General features: G+C 39.5%; 1 protein-coding gene across 1 annotated transcript in view; it reads right to left on the bottom strand.

Moving 5' to 3' along the window:
* Window positions 1-4,847: 4,847 nt before the first annotated feature.
* Window positions 4,848-21,977, bottom strand: part of CUL4A (cullin 4A) — a 35,981-nt gene continuing 18,851 nt past the window's right edge. Inside the window, exons 11-20 of the mRNA XM_042867271.1 lie at window positions 20,760-20,952; window positions 19,339-19,443; window positions 18,790-18,900; window positions 18,396-18,481; window positions 17,365-17,472; window positions 15,669-15,782; window positions 14,527-14,632; window positions 7,759-7,931; window positions 6,784-6,936; window positions 4,848-6,417 (exon numbers count right to left, since the gene is read on the bottom strand). Of these exons, the coding sequence (XP_042723205.1) occupies window positions 6,322-6,417; window positions 6,784-6,936; window positions 7,759-7,931; window positions 14,527-14,632; window positions 15,669-15,782; window positions 17,365-17,472; window positions 18,396-18,481; window positions 18,790-18,900; window positions 19,339-19,443; window positions 20,760-20,952 (1,245 nt within the window). The 3' untranslated portion in view covers window positions 4,848-6,321. The remainder of the gene's footprint in view (window positions 6,418-6,783; window positions 6,937-7,758; window positions 7,932-14,526; window positions 14,633-15,668; window positions 15,783-17,364; window positions 17,473-18,395; window positions 18,482-18,789; window positions 18,901-19,338; window positions 19,444-20,759; window positions 20,953-21,977) is intronic.

The following is a 21,977-nucleotide window of genomic DNA, read 5'->3' as shown; positions in this document are numbered from 1 at the left end:
TGCGGGGGTTGTTTTGGTTGCGGGATTTAGGCGTGCTTGGTTCTGCGAGCGCGGGTGCGCTGGTACAGGTGGGAGCGGGGTGAGAGTACGAGGGGTGGTTGTTCTGCTGGCAGAACAGCTGGGGCTGCCCAGCTGGAATGCTGCTCTGCAGGAGAGGAGCTGGAGAGATGAAGCTGAACATGAGTCAGCAGTGTGGGTTTCCCACCATGAACACCAACAGCGTTCTTGGCTCTGCTAAGCAAAGTGGCCCCAGCATGTCATAGAATCATAGAATCACAAGGTAGGAAACGACCTACAAGATCATCTAGTCCAACTGTCCTCCCATTACCACTGCTACCACAAGCACTAAACCATATCTTGCAGTTCCTCATTCAGACACCTCTTGAACGCTGCCAGGGACGGCGACTCCACCACCTCCCTGGGCAGCCATTCCAGTGCCTGACCACTCTCTGAGAGAAAAAGTTCTTCCTTATGTCTAAGCTAAACCTCCTCTGGTACAACTTGTGGCCATTTCCTTGGGTTCTGTTTGTTGCCTGGGAGAAGAGGCCAAACCCCTCTTCACCACAGCCTCCCTGCAGGAAGTTGTAGAATGCAATATGGTCTCCCCTGAGCCTCCTCTTCTCCAGACTGAACAATCTCAGCCGCTCCTCATCAGACTTGTGCTCCAGACCCCTCACCAGTTTCGTTGCCCTTCTCTGGACACGCTCCAGGGCCTTGATGTCTTTCTTGTGAGGGGCCCAAAACTGAACACAGCAGTCGAGGTGCGGCCTCACCAGAGCTGAGTACAGGGGGATGATCACCCCCCTGCTCCTGCTGGCCACACTATTTCTAACGCAGGCCAGGATGCCGGGAGAGTTGTCTTTTCCCTGCACTTGACACTGGTCAGACCTCACCTGGAGTGCTGAGTCCTATATAGGGGTTCCTCAGTACGAGCAGGGCATGGATATATTGAAGAGAGTCCATCATAGGGCCATTGAAATGGTCTGGAGCACCTCTGCTGTGAGGAGGGGCTGGAAGAACTGGGGCTGCTGGGCATGGGGAAGGCTCGAGGGGGGTCTCAGCAATGTCCATAAATACCTGAGGAAAGAGTGCACAGAAGACACAGCTCCTCCTCCTGTCAGAGGAGCCCAGTGCCAGGATAAGCAGCTATGGGCACAAACTGGCATATTGGGAAGGTGGTAGAGATAAGTGAAAGCAGTTAAACCCACCTAAGCTCTGTGTTGCCTTCAAAACGTGTTTAAAGGCAATCTGATGTGGGTAGAATGCATCTAGGCCCAGCTGTGTACAATCACTGAAACTTAATGGTCTGTTCTCTCTTTAAGTGATGTATCTGTGTGTATATGTATCTCATCCAATCCTAAACAGTGACCACTGATTTGTCATTTTTCAGGTAAAATTGACAGCACTGTCACATAGCTTCTGATGTTGCCTGGTATTTTTATAGACAACATTTTTAAGAAATTCCTTCCCCTTATTTTTCGTGAAGAAAAAAAAAATAGGTGTAGTCATTAGATGTTGGCGTAGTAATGGAGATACAGAGCCCAGACATACGATCACTTTGTAATTCAATGTAATTCAATGCTTTTTCTTATCTGAGTTGTTGAGGATATAGTTTCCTCTTACAAGGACTTATTTTACTATTTCGGGCATTAGAAAGTGTGCCAACAGCAGCGTGCTTGTTTTCTCAAAATGACTGCCATGTCATCCTTCTCATTACAGCGTACTCTAGATTCATCAGAATCCTTTCTGCTCCCAAGCTGCCTTTGCACATTTTCACTTAGTACTACTTGGAAATGTGGTTTAGCTACCAATAGCTGCTGAATCAAGGTCAGTTCTTCTAGACTGCCGGTCATCTCAGTTCACTTACACTTCCTATTTTCATGAACATGCCTAAAGATTAAGTGTAGCCTGGGGGTCTGCCTTTCTATTTTGATGATATTGCTATAAACAAGCCTTCTTATTGTTATACTGAATATAACATATATGTATAACAAATATGCATTTTTATCTGTCCTTTCTAGAGACAGAAGTATTTTGATTTTCATTTATTTATTTTTTTTTCCTCCAGCAGTTGTAGCAGTCTTTATTCTCACCGTCTAATACCAAAAGCTGAAGTTAGTTAGTCAGCTTTAAAAAGGACATAAGTAGCATGAATGGTCAAGTGTTCAAATGAGTCATCTGCAGAGGAGTGGACATTAATGGAAGTGGGACTTTGGTTGTTCCCATTTCTTTTAATCACTCCTTTGAAACCTGCCCTGGGAGTGAAGTAAGGTCTGTCAGAATACAATATGAAGAGAGAGGCACCATGGCATGTTTAAGTTTTCTACTTGATAATCTTCCTTTCTACTGAAAAAAAAAAAAAGTAGGCATTTATAAACTGAAAAATGATAGATTGTTGGATTACCACCAACTATTATCAATATATATGTTGCATCAAGCAATAACATTATGGCAAGAAGTTGGTAATTAAACAACATAAGACTCCAGCAGTAAATGATGTTGATCTTATATGCTATGGATCGTTAGCTTTTATAGCAGTGTAGAGACTGCACTGTATCCAAGTTCCACATTATTGCCAACAGTTCTGACTTGGTGTTTGTTAGTCTATTTTCCTAATGAAACATGTCTCATGCAAACATATTGCCCATCAGCCTCACTGCTCTAATATTTGTTGGGTAACACCAAGCAAACTTGGTAGCAGTGTAAGATATAAACAAATGTAAAATGCTGCTTCTGTGAAGGCTGGTATGCACATGCAGCCCAGAGTCCCAAGTGAGTGCTGTCACCAGGGGAATAACAGTCCTTACCCAGCCCTCTTGCATTTTATTTGAGATGCTGAGCAGTGTGTGCAGTTCCAGATACACCATGGTATGTCTCTGGCACTAGATATGGATGCAGAATGGCTCTTTAAGGGGGAGAACAGAGGAAATGCCCACACTGAGACACGGTACAAACTGGTGTGCAAAGCTCAGGCAGAATGCTAGTATGGAAGACAGAATACAGATTGAGAATCTTTTTCTTGGAAAGAACTTCCGTGAAACATGACTCCATTTTTTTGCTGTAGCCTTTTGCTGAACATTATCTCACTTCACAGGGTTATTTTCTTTTCAAAGAGATTTGTCCAGAAATAGATAATTGAAGCTATAGTACAGAGTCTGCTCTCCATAGTACACCTGTCAAGGACCATAAACCTCCAAGTAGGTCTCTTTGCGTAACAAATTGACACACTAAACTTCACCAAAGGTTGTGTAATTTTTTTTTCAGAGAGACACAGCACTAAGATTGGCAGAAAGAAGGAAGCTGAAGCAGACCAAAGGAGTTAGATTATAAACATGGGTTTAGACACAGGTAATACAGCGTGAGATAAAAGACAGAATGAGGGCCACGTGGCACAAGGAGTGGACAGGAAGAAGGCTGTTAGTGGCTGATAGCAAAACTTTAATTGCCAGACTCAGGAAGAACCTAGAACCATCAGCCATCGACTTGTGTTCACACACCTGCTTTCCTTCAGAAAACACTGAGATGAAAAACCGGCTTTTTAAAAACATGTAATATATGCCTGGTTGAACTAAAATGGAGGTTTAAGATAAACTGAATTAAACTGGAAGATTTTGGCAAGATTCATGGATTCCTCCTTGTATCCCGGACTCCTGCTGCTATTTTTATTATTCCATAGAAGAGGATTGCTACATAATTTGCTCCAAGGATGTTGAACTGCCCTGATTCAGGCTTTCAAGACATTTTCTACTGAATGTAGACGTACTGCAGATGAAATCTGTTACTTTGCTGCAGCCTGATGTCTTCATCACTAAGCAATCTTCCAAGAAGAAATTTTTAGCAATGTCATCCATGCGTTCACAGATACACCCATGGGGCATAGTGAACCAAACAGTCAATATCAACCAAAAACTGGTTGAGACAGGCTGCTCAGCCAAATTCTATCAGCAGCCTACAAAAAAACAAACCAAAACAAAACAAAAAATCAACAACAACCCAGTGCAGATATGTTGGTGTGAAATAGTGATTACCATGCTGACTGATAAGGTAACCAATTTCCTATTTGCTCAGCAAATACAGAATTCCAGGAGAAGTTTGAGGAAGCCAAATTGAAAATGAAGGCCACAGAACAAGAGCTGTGACCACAGCTGTCAATCTCCCAAAGCTTCTGAACCTCTGAATCCACTTCCAGAGCACTTTGGAAGAGTTAAAATCTTAAGACTGAGTTATATCTTTGCAGGTTGTTCTGGGTAAGGAGAGCAAACCAACTCTGTTGGTTTTCTTTTAATTCCTATAAGGAGAAATGCACAACTATGCAGAATGACTCCACGGCGCTGCTGCTTGAGATTATTTATGGGGAAGGTGGGGGAGAATACAGTTAGGGACAAAGGGCATACATCACAGAATGATAGGCTTCAATATTGCCACTGCTCATGGAACAACTCCTTTTTAATTGCTACAGCGAAGTAATTAGGCCAAGGAGGCCTAGGCTATGGCAATTAAGAAAAATTGCACATCTCAGCACTTTTTATCAGTCAATTAACATCTCTTCGTACGGCAGAATTGTGTTAATTTTCAGGATGGCACCACTGCTCTTAATATATGGTTTAAACCTATTGAACCAGGAAGATGGCTTCAGAAAGGGAAGGCAATACATGTCCACTGCTGCGTATCAGTTACTGTCTGAAACTGCCAACTTTTTATGTGGCTAAAGCCTCTGCCCATTACATCTCCGAGGCGCACATTCCTGCTTGTTTTAGAAGTCTAGAAAGATGGAGCTGACTGGTTTTTGCAAGTATGGAAATAAACTCAAGTGCCACATTTTAACAAAGGCTAAGAAATCTAATACGCATCAAAGATTTTATTTGAATTAACTGGGTTCAAATATTAAAATAAGTCTACATTAAATTACAATATTAAATATTTTTTAAATACAAGAAACTGAATGTTTTTAGTTCCTAAACACAAAAGGGAACGAAAACAATTCAGAAGAATGGGATACAATTAATGACACCAGATGACAGAATGAGGACTCCACTATGTAAATCTGTGAGATGTCAAATCTCAGCAATGTTTAATTTGAGATGGTGGCCTTCCAACTGATACACAAAATCCACATGGCATAAGCTTAGTAAAGTATCTCTCAGAAAATACTGCTGTTATAATTCTCATTTATGCCATGATCAAAACTCCTTTGGTAGCTCTTTTTCAGAATGAAACACACCGGTATGCAAATCTGGGAAATAAACAGTATCTTGTAAGCAGTACCACAAAAGGTATCATCTTTATAGTTGCAGTTATCTAACAGATCTACAATGTCTTTCATTCTTTAATTCAAATCCACTTACTTATATACAATACGTAACAAAATACTCACAAAATCCTCGGTCTTTCAAGACAAAAAACTATGCTTTCACAACATCAAGACCATAAAAGTCTTTTTTTTTAAAAAAGGTTTGTTTCTTAAAGTGGATCACACTGTACAGTAGTTTCCCTGTATGTGATTTTAAAGGCAAAACTAAATGTTGTGGCAAGTACATAAATAGTGATAAAAACAAGCTGCCCTAAAATGAGGTAGGGCATCTGACTCAATCTAATCCTTGCCACTCAACCCAGCAGAAATAGTAATAAAATAATAATTATATCTTATCTAAATAATCCAACAACTCACTACACACACACTTGTCCTCTTGGCACATAAAGGATCTCACTTCAAAACCTGATTTATCAAACCAGACTGAAGTTCATAATCATTTGAAAGAAAATTAAACGAACACAAGATTGAGAGTTTTCATGATGCATAATTTCAAAAACTCAGTGTATTTCAACAACACTGTTTGTACACAAGTGTTCATCAATTAGGGATTTTTAAAAAGTTACCCAAGTTTGTCACTGTAGCTAAAGAATGCAGCATATAGGGTCCTTATGGATGCAGCTAGAACAGAGAAATGAAAAAAAAAAACAGACTTGCATCCTTCACAAACATATGTCTTGCACAGGTAATTTTACCTTTCCATCCAACTTCAATGACATTGTTAAGCAAAACAGTAAAAATAAATTTTCAAGAACCAAAAAGAACAAACAAGTATCTAAAAGAAACAAAAATGTGACATTTAAAACTAATAAGGAGTCTTGATAAGGATGATCAATTAATGTCATTTTGCTTCTTCTCCACAGCAGTGCATGCAGCTGGTTGAATAATACACATCAACCTGAAATCTGCTAAAAATAAAGTCTTGAACAGCATAGGTATTCGGTGTCCTGAAGATATATTTGGATGATTTTTTATTATTATTATGATTTTTAATACGTATTTCCTCTTCGTTATGCAACATAGTGGTACTGATTGGGGTTGTCTTTGTCTCTCTCCATATAGTCTCTGTCAATGAGAGATTCAATCCTCTTTTTCAAGTCTCCAGGCTTCAAGAAAAGATGAGATCAATAGAACAGTTAATGATATGAATGCAGATATATTTTATTTAAAAAACAAAGAAACAGAAAAAAAAAGCCCCACCAAAACAAACAAAAAACCCACGAATGAAAACAAAACAAAAAAAAAACCAGGACAGCGAAATACTACATAAGAAAATGAACCATAGCAAATAGGTGAACTGTTCCCTTCTGATACCTCGGCTCATTCTGTTCACAGGCTCATTTTAATACTTGAATCTTTGGACTTGATTCTGAAATACTTCACATTTCTTACTCTTACAGACAAGCTGAATGGGAAAATATATTACATGCTTTTTGATAATTCTAGAGGGTTTGAAAAATAAAATCAGTTACCTTTACTGGAAATTTCAGTTGGTTATACAATTCAGAAACAAGGAGGTTGTGACCAAGAGTCTTTCTCATCTTCATTATTCGTACAATGGCAGCATCAATCTGATATTGTCTGTCTTGAAATACTCTTTCAGTTGTGCTAACCTGTTCCTCGACCTAAAGAACAGTAAAAAACCACAGATATCATCTTTTATTGCTAGTATTTTATCCATTATATTTCTGTAGTTTTATTATCTGTCTTGGGGACAGATATATACACTACTGCTTGCTAAGAACCAAGTGATTCTGAAGTGCGCTGCTTAAGCAAACCAAATATAAAATGAAAGACAATCTAAATAAAGATCATGTCATATTTTAAATCTGATAAATCAAACTACCTTGTAACAACTCTCTTCATATTTTCAGAAGAACACACAAGAATTTGACAGTCCAAATACTGTCTTCTGCACAAAACTGCTCAACTCTGATTTACTTTTTAATTTTCATGTACAAAGGCCCAAAGGAAACAATTCAATGCTAATTAAAACACGTCAGCTTGTGTCCAAAACTGGAAATCAAGTAAAAGAAGGACATCCACTACAAACGAGGAGATGACCCTGACTTTTTAATAGTCCTCTTACTCTCCCAATAAAGAAAAGTGACACAGTGACACATTTGAGTCGTGAGTTCAATGCAGTACCAGCTCTTCCGCTGTACCATGAAAACTTGTAAGACGCACTGAAACATTTGCAAGACCATATCATCAGTTCAATATGATAGCATTTAATTTTGCAGGCAAAGGAAGGAATCTGATTTGTTTCGATTTCACTGAGATTTAGAATCTTTATTGCCTCAGTAAGTCATCCTCACTACCAAAAAATTGAAGCACGCTTCCCTTCTATTAACACAAAAGCTAAAGAGGAAACGCAGAGATTCTGTCTCTCCATGTGGAACACGGATAAACAGTTAACCAGAATAAATGCAAAAATAAATACATACTGTTTCTTTCATCTGGATTTGATTGATCTTTATTCTAAACAATTTATGCTTGAAATCACCATTAAAGATGAATTTGTCTCCATCTTCTACATCCTTGCCCTTTGGATTTTTAATCAATACTCGTGCTTTCCCACAAGCTAAAGACTGCAAGGTTCTTCTTAATTCACTGTCCTCTGTGAAGAAATTCAAAGTATAGGAGAAGAGAGAGCAAAACATTAATGTGAAAAGTTTTATGCAATTAAATGAGGCGTGTAATGAAAATAATGTCTGATTTTTATATTAATGCATTTTTCCACACTAAGTTCTAATTACCTAGCAGCTTAACATCTTCAAGCTTGGCCTCACACATCTTATCTATAAGTGCTGAGTGTGCACTGCGAGTGTGCACAGAACTGCACAAACCAAGAGTACAGACCTGACAAGAACACAGGGATCTTCTCAGCAAAGCTTCTATCCAGCAGCAGTATCAGAAAAAAAAATCTCAGCAACATGAGCCTAGTTTTATTGCTGTAGCTATGTTTGGCAGTAACAGGACATCAAAAGAAAAATCAGCTGATGACAAGAAAGTCAAACCACTCATTTTATGTGATTTCATCACTATTTCTAAACACTCAGATGCAAATACAAACACAAATGAAAAACGAAAAAGAAAATAGAAGTGTCAGCAAACATCTTTCTATCAACTTAGAAGGTGCCGCTGACAGCTATTATGTTCATAAAACTTCTCCACAATAGGAAAGGAGGGGAAACAAGTGGGCAAAGGAAATTTTATCCATAAAGATTTAAAGCTAAAAGCACTTGGACAAGTAGATAAATGAAATCTAAAGCATTCTAGGAATTATCTTGCAAAGATGTCTCAGGATTTTGCATTAAAACAGCCCTGCAGTCTCTAGAACACTTTTATTTATAACACAAAATTATCACCAAGTGTGTCAGATCTGAAAAGTCTACGAATCAAAACAAATGTTTTGCAATGCAGTGCTGAAATGCACAGAATGGCTGAGTTCAAGTATAGCACTTATTATTTCTGAAATACTTTAGCTTACACATTCACACAGAATGACTTTCAACAACTCAACAGAACAACTTCCATACATTCTTTCATTATTAAAATAGTGGAAACCCTGTTTCACACTTTTTAGGTTTTTCACTTTCAGTGAATACAGATTGCTGATGTGTTTTTGTCCATACTTGCATTACAAACCCCCAGTACCCTTCAGAGCCTTGCTTCTGCTGTGCATGTGAAACTGCAGGTCACAGAATGCCAAAGGGTGAGGAACTCACAACTGCCTTTCAATCACGCAAGCAGGAAATGCATTTATCTCAGAGAGGCTTTCTCAATAATGAGAAAGGAAGGGAAAACGGGGAATGTATTTGGACAATGCCTCAAAGAAGCACAGCAACCAAACAGCAGGTAATCACTCTTTCTTTGGGTGATGGTTGATACATTTTCTATCAGTGCATCAGCAGCAATCTCATATCTTCTAAAGAGACTGGGTATAATTTATTCCGTGACTGCAAAACTGTACCAAGTCCCAGCTCTGCCCAATTAATTCTTCATAGGTATTAATTATATAATTAATAATATCTGCCCATATTAATTCTTCATACTGTTGAGGCTCCTAATCTTTTATTTTTAGATTACTTTTATATGGCACATTTTAATCGTGTCGATTTTCTGTATGGCACTGGATGTTGTGATTCCCTGATCTTAACGTACAGACGGGCTAAGGGGCTAGAGAGCAGCCCCATACAAAAGGATCTGGAGCTTCTGGCTGACGGCAACCTGTGAGCCAGCAGTGTGCCCTGGCAGCCAAAGACCAACTGTGCCTTGGGGTGCACCAGGCCCGGCACTGCCACCAGGCGAAGGGAGCAGCTGTCCTGCTCTGCTCTGTGTGTGCTGCCTCACCTCCAGCACTGCGTGTGGGTTTGGGTGCCACACGTAAGGACACAACGCTGTTAGCGTGCTCAAAGGAAAGCTACAAAGCTGGGGAAGGGGCTGTAGGGCAAGGTGTGTGAGGAGCGGCTGAAGTCCTTTGGTGTGTTTGGTGTGTGGGTGTGGAGCAGGCTGCCCAGGGCAGCGGGCACAGCCCTGTGCTGCCAGAGTCCAAGGAAACACCCTCAGGCACAGGGTTTGTTTTTTGAGTGATTCTGTGTGGGAAAAGAGCTGAATCCTTGTGGGTGCCCTCCAATTTGAGGCATTCTGTAATTGTACGTTCTATGTGTATGAAGACAAAGGCATATAAAGACAAATGGAATATCTCTGGGGTGGGTGGGGTTGTGTGTAAATATGCTGACAGGCCATGTTTTGTCCCAGAATAGTGTAGGTATTCTGTGTTAGATGAGACTTAAAGATGCAATAGATAAAGTCCAAAACACAGGTAGCGACCAGCCTTCTGGTGATTTCAATACCTGGGAGTTTTGAAACCCAGACACTCACCTACTTTAAGTTTACAAAACAAACCTGTAAAACTGTAAATCCAGCAATAGAGCTAATGCAGAAATGACTAAGAGCCTGAAAAGCAGAACTGCAGAAGATATCATCTTCATCTCTGTAAACTGCACGTAGTAGACCAAAACTGTTTGACTAATATGAACTGATGCGCTGTCCTGCAGCTCCTATCAAGTTCAGCAAGGAACAAAGATTGCTCAGTTTCACTGTATGAAGTGCTTCCTCAAACTATTGAAAGTTTTGAGTCACACCTTCTTACTGATTTCTGCCACACAAACCTATAATCTCTTTCTATTAACTTCAGTATGACGCTCCAGCAAACCACAAAAGTACTGATCTGACTGGCCCCATCTCCTGCTGCAGTCAGCAAAGGAGCTGGGGATACATGACTTAGAGGCCCAGGGAACTGCTATGAAAATTCCAACAGGAGAGGGAGACTACCAGAGCTGCCTAACAGATTTTTCTAACACTGGAAAATCCCAAATGCTTTACACCTCACTCCTGTACATTGTTCATGATGCCTCTAAGAGGCCTAAGGGAACATGTTAAATAAATAGAATTTATGATCACCTTTATGGTGTTCTCAATTAAACATCAATGCATGTACAAGAAACTGGGGGCTGACTTGATGTGAAGTTTGAGAATTACAGCTTTCAGGCCTGCCATTAATCTTTTCAGCTAACTGAACAAGCTGAGAACAGCTGCACAATACTATATGGATTGGATCAAAATATATGGCAGCCGCACATAAAGCCAGACTCTGCACATGTGGTTAAAGTTATTTCTCTCCCTCCACAGATGTGTTTGTATTCAGCAACACTGAACATTTGATACCATTTGATCTCCTAATTGTTTGAGTGTGAGATCCCTTTGCAACTTCTAGAAGTTTCAGATCTGGCCTTCCTAAGGAAGACATTCTTCCTAAGGAAGAAGCATCAAATTCTGTCAGGTCAATATTCTTTTTCAGATAATTAGTGACTAAGTTGAATAATAACAAGGAAATCCCTACTAGGAGCTTCCTTTCACTATGAAAGTAGCCTTTTAATTTCTAGCTATTTTCTGTCCTCTAATGAATTATTCACCCATAAGAATTCATCTCACAAGCACTGAAAACTTACTTAAGAGCTTGTTGTAAGCTCGAGAACTTTTAAAAAACCAAGCGTACAGTTATGACTATGCACATCCTTGCTCACTCAATTCACCTCAGAAACTGTGCTGGCTCTTCCTTGACACAGATTTAGCCATGAGCCTATCAGTTCTCTTCTTCCCACTGCATGCCTTATACCCTGCAGAATTACTCCATGAACTTCAAAAACAAATACCAAAACAAAACTCCCAAACCAAACCACTGCTCTCGTCACCTACCATTCTTCCCACACCAAGGCTCACTTAAGTTATGAGAGACTAATTCAGTATTTATACTGGAAAGTTTCTGTAAAACTTCCAGGTGAACGTCATCAGATGCTGGTGTCTGACTTACTATCTTTCTATGTCCTTTACTGACACTTCAACTTGCTATATTTTATTTTGTCTTATGGCACTGGTATAGCTCTGATCTCTTCTGCAGTAACTACCAATGTACAGAGACTGGTTAATACCTTGTAGTAGAACACCAAGTAAGAATTGCACAAAGCTTCCAGCACCCCCAAAGAAGGGCTAGCACACATAAACACCAAAGTAAAGGAAGTAGCTAAACACAATACTGCAGAGTTGGGAGGTTCAGCATCTGTCTGCATTTGCTTTACAACAGAAGAACAGGTATCTGGCTCAGAAGGTCCATCCAGACCAGAGCCCTGTCTTCAACAGGCCATAAGCTGGCACACATAGGATACTATGCAAGAAGGAAGCTAATGCTAATGGAGGAATGCTCCATGCTTCCCTGCTCCTCTCCGTCTCCTGCCCTACTGCTTAGTTTCAGTCACTTAGGACCAAAAGACTTCCCAAGGCAGAGGTGGCTTCCACGCATTAAGAAACCTCCCAGTGCATTGCTCTTCACTGAACCTTGTCCCTTGAATGCTGTAAGCTTCCTGTTTGCATAACGCGGTGGTCAACAGTTTCACAGTTTATCACTGCTGGGCAAAATCCAGAGTACTGCTCAGCAAAAGGATCAGCCAAGTAGCAGGAGGCAGGAAGGGGGCAGTGTGAGACTGATTCCTGAGAGCACTTCTGCCCATAAGACTTTCATTTACAAGGAGGGGGATTGCTAAATGGGAATGGCAGAAGCTCTGAATACCATGTCTGGAAGAGAAATTTTACTTCAGCCACCCTGGACACAAGCAACCTGTGGGCCAAAAACTGTCCTCATTACATGGATTTCTACACTACTTCATCTTAAGAAAAATAAATAGGCATAGCACTCAGCGCGATTACATGACAAAATAGACAGCTCCCAACAATCCATCAGTTCTAGCTGGTTGCCTTAATAACAGTTCATTGAAATCCTTTCTATTCTGCTATAATGTAACGGGTTTTCACACAGCAGATTTTAATCTGTTGCTGTAAGGCAGCCAGAATGTAAGCTTTAAGGCAAAGTAATACAAAGTGAGAATGCAGGATCTGGATCAGGCTTACGTGAGCTTATGTTTGTTCTGTAAGCATTGTACTCTGATCTAATGAGTCTCTGGACTATCCCACTGCTTATCATTCATGCTGGCACAAGTTTTCTTCAGCTCCCTTAGCATTTATGGAATTAGTGACTAAGCAACAAGAAGCTTCAAGTCTGAGAAGCTGGAGTATGTCATTTACCGATGTCATTTACCTGGACTTGATCAAGGCCTTTGACATGGTCCCCCACCACATCCTCGTCTCCAAACTGGAGGGATGTGGATTTGATGGGTGGACCACTCGATGGATAAGAAATCGGTTGAAAGGCCACAGACAGAGGGTGGTCTTCAATGGCTCTATGTCCAGGTGGAGGCTGGTAACAAGCGGCACCCCCCAGGGGTCTGTCTTGGGACTGGTGCTCTTTAACATCTTCATCAATGACATCGATGATGGAATCAAGCGCACCCTCAGCAAGTTTGCTGACAACACCAAGCTGAGTGGTGCAGTTGACACAGTAGAACAAAGGAATGCCATTCAGAGAGACCTCAACAGGCTTGAAAGGTGGGCCCAGGTGAACCTGATGAGGTTCAACACAGCAAAGTGCAGAGTTCTGCACTTGGGCTGGAGGAATCCCAGGCATTTATACAGACTGGGAGGAGCCTACAGACAGTAGGGGAGTCAACTCTTTGAAAGGGAAGATAACTGCAGAACAAGGGGAAATGGTTTTATGTTGAGGGAGGGAAGATTTAGGTTGGATGTCAGAGGGAAGTTCTTTACAGAGAGAGTGATGAGGTGCTGGAACAGGCTGCCCCGAGAGGCTGTGGATGCCCCGTCCCTGGAGGTGTTCAAGGCCAGGTTGGATGGGGCCCTGGGCAGCCTGGTCTAGCATTAAATGGGGAGGTTTGTGGCCCTGCATGCAGCAGGGAGTTGGAGATTCATGATCTTTGAAGTCCCTTCCAACCTGGGCCATTCTGTGAGTACTTAGGCTATGATACATTCTGAAATGCATCCTTCTGAACAACATGGATTCTTGACAATCCCTTTTTACAGTGTTTTATTAAATATATTTACAGTATTTTAGTGTTTGTGTGTATTCAGATACTTCAGCGGTTGTTTTATTGATCTTAAGGTTTGACAAGCAAAGGCTACTGGATATGACCTATTGGTTGATGCAGAGAGTAAAGCCATGGAAAAGTTATCCTTTTTAATGCCAATGGTGGTAACTGTTTTAAGAAAGCATAAAGATTAGAGAAACAAATGAACAAAAACCTCTAAGAATATTCTACTGCAACAGTTACTACCTCTGGTTAAAAAGAAAATCACATTTTTTTTTTCTTTTCAGTTTTCTGCATTCCATCCATCTTCAGATTCAAAGTGCAAGAGGAATAGCTACCATATATACTTGCTACTGGACACTGCTCTTTTTAACGAATCAGATCTACTGTGAACAGGGCACTCCAGCAATAGTGGCGAAGAAGAGATGGTCATGCTCTCAGAACGGTTCAATTGAAATAATCTCTTGAATCGCCCCAAAATGGCAGCATTCCATAACAGATCATTTTCAGATTATAATACTTGAAAGTGTGCTAGAACACAAATAATCTGTACATACAACAAGCCTTCATCACCACTTGCATTTTAAGAATTGCAATCATGTATTTTGTAAAACTGACATTGGTAGTAGCATTCTTAAAGCAAGGTCTTTACCTGCAGATTCATAATCGTCAGTCACCCAATGAATAAATTTAAGAAGCACAAAGTATTTCTCCTACCTATACCAGTGGCCATTTTAATTTCTTCAAAACTGAATTCATCTCCTTCATTAAACATAAGCAGCACTAATGTCTGAAAGAGCGACACTTGGAATTCTTTCTTTCCCTAAAAAAGAAATGTCAAATGTTTAGAAGTAATTTTCAGACTATTTTCTCTTGTACCTCCCAAATCTGTTAGAGAAGCTGTACATTCTTTATTTATAGATGTGCATTCTTGAATGCCTGTCACACAGAAGAATCTGCTTGAATGCAGTATGAAAGAAACAGGATATTTTAGAAATCTTTTCTGTTTATCTAACAGTAGCAACACAGTACAAACCAGAACCTCATTAGAACGGCCTAACATTCCCTCCACACCACTTCAATTACAATATATGGAATTCTGGCTTTGCTACAACCAGTCGCAAATTTCTTTATGCTTCAACCCCCTTTCAACAGTAATAAAATGTTTGTTCCAGTTGGCAGTGAAAAGGAAATAACTGAAACTCTTCAGACAGATGTACAATCTTTGGTCAATTAACAACCTATCTATCTATCCTACTGATACGTGGTGCTAAAATCCTAAGTTCTTTATTTACAATGTGTTTATAAAATATCACTGTTGTTGTTTATTTCAACTAAGTTGCATTCATTAGCAAGGCAAGATATTCCATGAGAAGAAACAAACCCACATTAAGAAACAATGTGATTATTTAAGACTTAAATAATTTAACAAGTGTTTAAATTTTAACAAGTCATTACATCACTAATGCCCTTCAGTCTCCTTTTGCAACAGTTAAGCATTCTAAAAATGTCACCAGCATTCCTATGATCAAAACAATCATCTATTAAAAATAAGATGCTGATTTTTTTCTTTAATTTCCTTCTTTATTACAGCGCTCCTTATTTCAATAGCTTTGTTCAAATGAATACAAATGGAAGGTTTCACTTGTGTCTTCTAGCTAGGCAGTATTTCTGTTTCATTAGAAAAAGCCCACTGTTCAAAATAAACAACTGAACAGTGATTGTTCCTCCATTAAACATGTTTCCACCTTTATTAAAAATAAAAAATACTAAACATGACTAGATTCTGAATAACTAACATTAATTTTATCCCAACAGGCTAAAGCATTAAATAAGCAAACTTCTATGAACAAACTCACTTCTTTAAATTCCGCCTTCAGGACCGCGTGCCCTAATGTGGTCTGCCACTGAAGCTTTCGACCGCTATGCTTTCCTAGGTAAAAGGTTTTAAATACCTCTTGAAGCTTAATCATCTGCAAAACAAAGAGACAAAGTTTATTAGTATTTTACCAGTACAGTGATGCTGGATGTTTTCATACGTAATTCCTTTGGTTCTCCTCAACGGTATTTCATGCTAAGTGTTTTTGTGCAAAAGAGCTAAATTCAAAAGAGTTAGCTTTGCTCTCAAACACACTGATGCTAAAAAATAAATTCTTTATTCAAGCATAGGTTTTAATTTCTGATTTTTTCCTTAAATAAAAATGAAATAGAAGAACCATAAAGGCTTTTAAACCTCTAAAATATTGTTCTTGTCCTGGACTTTGCTTCTGATCAAGCAGCCATCCAACAAAAAGCACATATCTCATACTTGTATACTGATTATTAACCTTCTTCCCTCCCTTATGTCCAATTCCAACATTTGAATTCCAAGTAACAGGTGTTTTCATCATGTGTTGTTCAGGCTGGACCCTTCCAAAGTAGTGTTGCCACTGAGGAATCACACAATGGCTTTTGTTGGAAGGGACCTCAAAGTCCACCCAGCCCCACCCCCTGTCCTGGGCAGGGCTGCCCCCCCAGCTGAGGCTGCCCAGGGCCCCCTTCCAACCTGGCCTTGAGCCCATACAGGGATGGGGCACCACAGCTTCTCTGGGCAGCTGTGCCAGCACCTCACTGCCCCCTGAGGAAAGAATTTCCTTCTAACATCTAACTTAAATCTCCTCTCTTTTATTTTAAAGCCATTCCCCCTTGTCCTATCATTATCAGACCACGTAAAATGTTTTTCCTCCCTCATTCTTATAAGCTGCCTTCAAGTACTGGAAAACAACAGTGAAGTCTCCTCAGAGCATTCTCTACTCCAAGCTAAACAAGCCCAGCTACTTCAACCTGTCTACACAAGAGAAGTGTTCCAGCCCTCTGATCATCTTCATGGCCCTTCACTCCAGGAAAACGTGGCACAGAAGCAAATGCACAAAAGCTTCCACTGTTCTGGACTGAATGGGAGCACTGTCACCACCTCTGGTCTTCTAAGTGCTTGCTGCACTTCAGATCAAGCAAGGTAGTGCTGGAAGCAGTACTCCAAATATACATATATACATATATATCTGCAGATATGAGCACTGCAAAGATCTGTCAACTTGGAAGCAGTCTTTTTTCAGACACACCATTTAAGTGCTGGTGCTAGTTTTATGAGACATTACAGAGAAAAAGAATCTTATGGGAAAAAAAAAAATAAGATCATGCAGTAATGTAACTATTGGGTGGATAAACATCCATAACTATCGTAGCTAGACTGGGTAATTAAGGTGAACTGTTTTAAACTAGTGCTCAAATGCAATGTTAATTAGGACACTGATTTTCCTTTAATATTAATTTGAGACAAGTATTATTAGAAAGTTAAAAAAAAATATTAAGTGAAGCAATCACCTGAAAAAACCCCAGAGCAGATTTTATCCACTATGTCTTAACTTTTGTACATTTTAATCTTTGAAGTGAAAAAAAAAAAAAGTGTTAAAGTCTTGCAGAAATACATTACATTAAGGACATTAATTCACCCTATGATACTGATTAGGATACTACTACATAAACTGCGCTTAGAAGGAAAATTCAAAAACTAACCTCTGAATTCAAGTGAACTTCCATAGGTGTATAAGTTGGCCAATATCCCATTGTTAATATATTTACTGTCAGGTCTATGTTTCCTGGGTCACTTTGGTTCTGCATGTACTAAAATACAAGAAACAAAAATCATTCAGGTATACTGTTTGCATGATAAATTAGAAAAATTATATACTTAAGTTAGAAATCTAAGCTTCGGAGAATAACGAGGAATTCCTACAGGTCACATCCTTCATTAGACATGATACAGGGTATCACACACACACACATATACACACACACACACATATACACACACACACACATATACACACACACACACAAAAAGGAAGCAAAACAAAAGCTTTCGATCCGAAGCCAGGACAAAAATTTTAAGGTTCCCTGGGACTTCTAGCTTTCTGTGAGACAACACATCATCTTATAATTTCAGTATAAGATCACTCCTCGACAGGGCATGAAGTCTGGGGCAGAAAAATCACTACAGTATTTTAGTAGTGGAGCAGCTGCTCCAAGTCACACCTCTATCCCAGTACTTGGTCCACAGCAAGGCTCCAAAAAGGTGCCTGGGAGAAACATAACAGGGCAAGCATGCACAACATTTTCTTGCAGCATATTTTCTCAGTCACCAATCATTTTGAAGTTCAGTGCCTGAGATATATAAGGTTTCTATGCATTTTAGCAGCCTGTGGAGAGTTTCTCTGGCATAGGTCATTCACAAAGAGAAACAACAGTATACAGAATTAAGGAATATGGACTTTAAAGGACGTCAGCAAACTAAATTACTACATGTCATTTAGACTTCAATTTGCTTAGAAAGAAATCACACAGATCTGTAAAAAAGATTATATCTGAATAGAAAAGAATAAATAAATTCTGCTCTATAAGTAGATATATAAGGACTCCCTGTGACTACAGTCAGGGCCCTGCACAAAAGCTGTTTAATTTCATTTTAGCTTAATTCAAATTTAACACTATGAAGTGCTTCCCCATTGCTGTTGAAAATTTAGCACATAAACACAATCTGAAGGTACCTGCTTAAACTGAACCATGACATCTTTTGACAGTTCCATGTCCTTGAACATGCCCTCCAGTTTGCTGGTAAAAGCAGCCCCACATTCTGTCACACAAATTAAAGCAAAGATCCCACAATTACAAACAAGCACAGAACAATTTATGAATGTCTAACCAGAGATAGTTGTGCCAGATTTGCCAGGGTTTGCAGCACCCACAACTAAGTACGTATTCTGCTCCTATGTAGACAGATTAAATGAACCAGTCACGTTTCTGAGAGGTCAACCCAACAGGTCTCACTGAGCACAATGCTCAGATATTACTAAGGATCTGGCTTGTCACTGTTTAAAGCATGAGATCATGAAATTACATTCCAAAAAGTAATAAACAGTTAACAAAGCTGAAGATGCCTACCATGTTTAAGCTTTGACAACATGGACTTCTCAGCATCTACAGATGCACTTTTTCCAACCAGCAGTCTTTTGGCCAAATCTTTCTTATAGAATGCCTCAAACACATCTTTACCTGCATGTGAATTGAAACAACAATAAAGTCATACATTCTACTTGCACCATCACACTTCAGGTTTGTGACACAAGCCTTAACTCATAACACATTGATCAGCTGATCGATATTCACTATCCAACAACAAAGAAAGCTACACATACAATTGGTTCTTTTTACATTTGAATTATTCTATTACCATACTTTGCTAAATCTTACTCTCATTCTTTGGTCTCCACCATAGACTGTAACTTCACCTCCAAAGAAGCCTGTCCTCCCTGTTGTATTTATTGTTGTATTTATTGTGCTCCTTCAACTGTAAGGCAATTCAGATATAAGACTAATTCTCGAGGAAGCTCATGCTAAAAATGATCTCTTACACTCCTCAGAGGACTAAAGTGCAGCTAGTAGCAAAGAAAATATTTTTAATTGTATTAACCTAGAATGGATATTTCTTACCATGTATGAATCTAAATATGATCATGATTTTGTCGAGGATTCTTTCCAGCTCTTCATCTGTTGCTTCTTTATTACCAGCTCTTAACTTGGAATCCACATATTTTGCTACAAATAAAGAAAATTTAACACCTTAAAAAAAAATGAAACTTTTAAATCACCAACTTAAGCACTTCCCACTTGAAATAGTACTGTATATTAAAAATATAGGGTAAGTGCTAAGCTTCCTATTTTCTGTTCTCCCACCCCTTTATTCAGTAGACTGATAGAACGCTTATTGTAAGTACTGCCATAATGGAAAAAAATATCACAAAAAGGAACCATCCAAGAAAAGAACACAGTAAAATCATTAAAATTAACACAGTAGAAGTTCCCACATTTTGTGTTATATTCATTGCAAGCACGCTACTCATTGAAAGACAACATTCTGAAAGTGTACAATGCATATGGATGTATTTCATGAGAAACAGAAACAAACAACACAAAGAGGACTATAGTTTCTGTAGACCTTTAGCAAACCCCTCTTGCTCCTTGCTATGAGCATATAAAAATTTAAACAGAAGCGATGCTTTCAAGTTAGTAGCTTCAGAACTCTAGAAATACTGTTAAGCAATGAATTTAGCTAAATGTTGATTAAGCCACGTTAGTATCCCTACACAACCAACTGGGGTAAGAAGGAAATCACTGCAATAGCTGAAACATCACAATCAGCAGATGACAGCAGGCTGTATCATGGCTTTAACCTGCATTCACTAGATTGCACAATTTGACCCACCAAGTTTATTTTAGGATGAAGCCACGAACTGTGTTGAATGGAGGCAAGAGAGAAAAAAAAAAAAAAACAAGGAACAGGATCCTCTGATCCTCTACTGGTGGGAAATGTCCTAGCTATGCTGGCCGTAGGTAAAACAGATTGCCAGATTTTGCCAGATCAGAGATAATCCTAGTACAAATATTTTTCCCCTTAATGAGCGTTAGTTCTCCCTTCAAGATACTCAATGTTTTCTTCTTCCTTTTATCGGAAGGCCTTAAAATTGTTCCAACAGTTCCTGCAAGTCAGATGGGCTGTACTTACTCCTTTCTGAGAGATCTTTAACACCCAGAGAACTCATCTGCCACTGCAGTCAAGAATTCTGCTCTGGCTCTACTTTCCCTAGCCCTTCACACCGCTGGCAGCACTCGCGTTGCGCTCCTTGGGCACAAGTTAGCCCAGTTGCAGTGCAGGAAGCATGGTGCAGGACAGCAAAGTGATGTACTCCTTAGGGACACCGCACACACCTCAACGACACCCCGCAGTGCTCCCAAAGCAGATCTCCTAAAGCAACTGCATAATGCACCACTATTGCGCTAGCACACTCAGCAGCATCATCTTATCATGCTTTCTACAGATTTTGGAAATATTTTACAGAAAAACATTTGTGTACCTATCAATTCTGCAGGCTTATTTGGTCTCTTGTTGATAAATGTTTCAAAGGACTCCTTCATCAAGTTTATAAATTTTTCATTTTTCTGAAAGCACACTTCTATGATATGGTCCACTTTATCCTTAAAATCTAGTAGCTCTTGCACCATATCCTTGTCCTTTTCAGGATTAACCACTATTGTTGTCCCAAAGTTCTGTAAAACAAACACTTTTGATAATAAAATACTTTAGAGCACTACCTGTCTCCCCCAACAGACACATTCACCCTTATAAAATTAATCATTAGAGAGAATAATAATTTTACAGAGCTACTTATGTGACTTCACATTTTCAGAAAATGAGATGCATTAAAATTTAAAATAAAAGCCCAGACACACATTAATGGATTTCAAACATTAGCGTTTGATTTAAAGATTATACACATTTAAGACAGGAGCTAAACAAAAATACACAGTAGACATGACTGCACGATGTACAAGTTTACAGTTAAATACATGATTCATGTAAAAGAAATCATATGGAAACTGCCTTAGAAAGTGTAATGGTAAACTTTGTACTATTCTTCTGGACCCCACTAGTGAGCTCCACTGACAAGAACAGAGGGCTGAAATCCAACTGCTGCTCATCCCTTCAAGATTTCTCATTCTGTGAGGGCTCCAGATCAGCTGACTTCCAACAAACAGGATTTTCCCATTGGCAAGAAGAAACCACAGACCCGACTTTCCTTTCTTGTTCATTTACTATCCAAGAACTAGGGCTATGGTACCCCTTGCCCACTGAACCAAACCATCCCATGAGGTTAAGCTATCAGACAATTTACAGCTGCTTCGTAACACCAATCATTGCCCTACATAGAACGAGTAGTTTTCCACCATGAGAAAGAGGAACACCTGCACAATAACAGCTGAACAGTATTTAATTGGTGCACTTATATCAATATGGCGGTATGCTTTCCACCATAGTGAAGCAAAGATGAGAAAATTCCTCACAAGCCTCAAAATTTCCACCTTGATACCTCATTATCCCTGCAATCTTCACTAAGATCTTTCTGAAGAATCATTCCTGAGTGAATCAAGTCAAACACAAGGGTGCCAGGTGTCCTTGGACTCATTTTATATATGTCTTGCACTAAGCCCATTTTCCCTTTCATTAACAGCATCTGGATCTCTCTCAGCCTCCATCATCTATGTTCCAAAGCTGCAAAGCATCTTTCCAGTCT

The sequence above is a fragment of the Lagopus leucura genome, unplaced genomic scaffold, assembly GCF_019238085.1.
Source record: "Lagopus leucura isolate 7727_CA_CO unplaced genomic scaffold, USGS_WTPT01 Super-Scaffold_100001, whole genome shotgun sequence".
NCBI lineage: Eukaryota > Metazoa > Chordata > Aves > Galliformes > Phasianidae > Lagopus > Lagopus leucura.
Note: the sequence above shows the minus strand (reverse complement) of the source record. Positions and strands in the feature narration are given on the sequence as shown.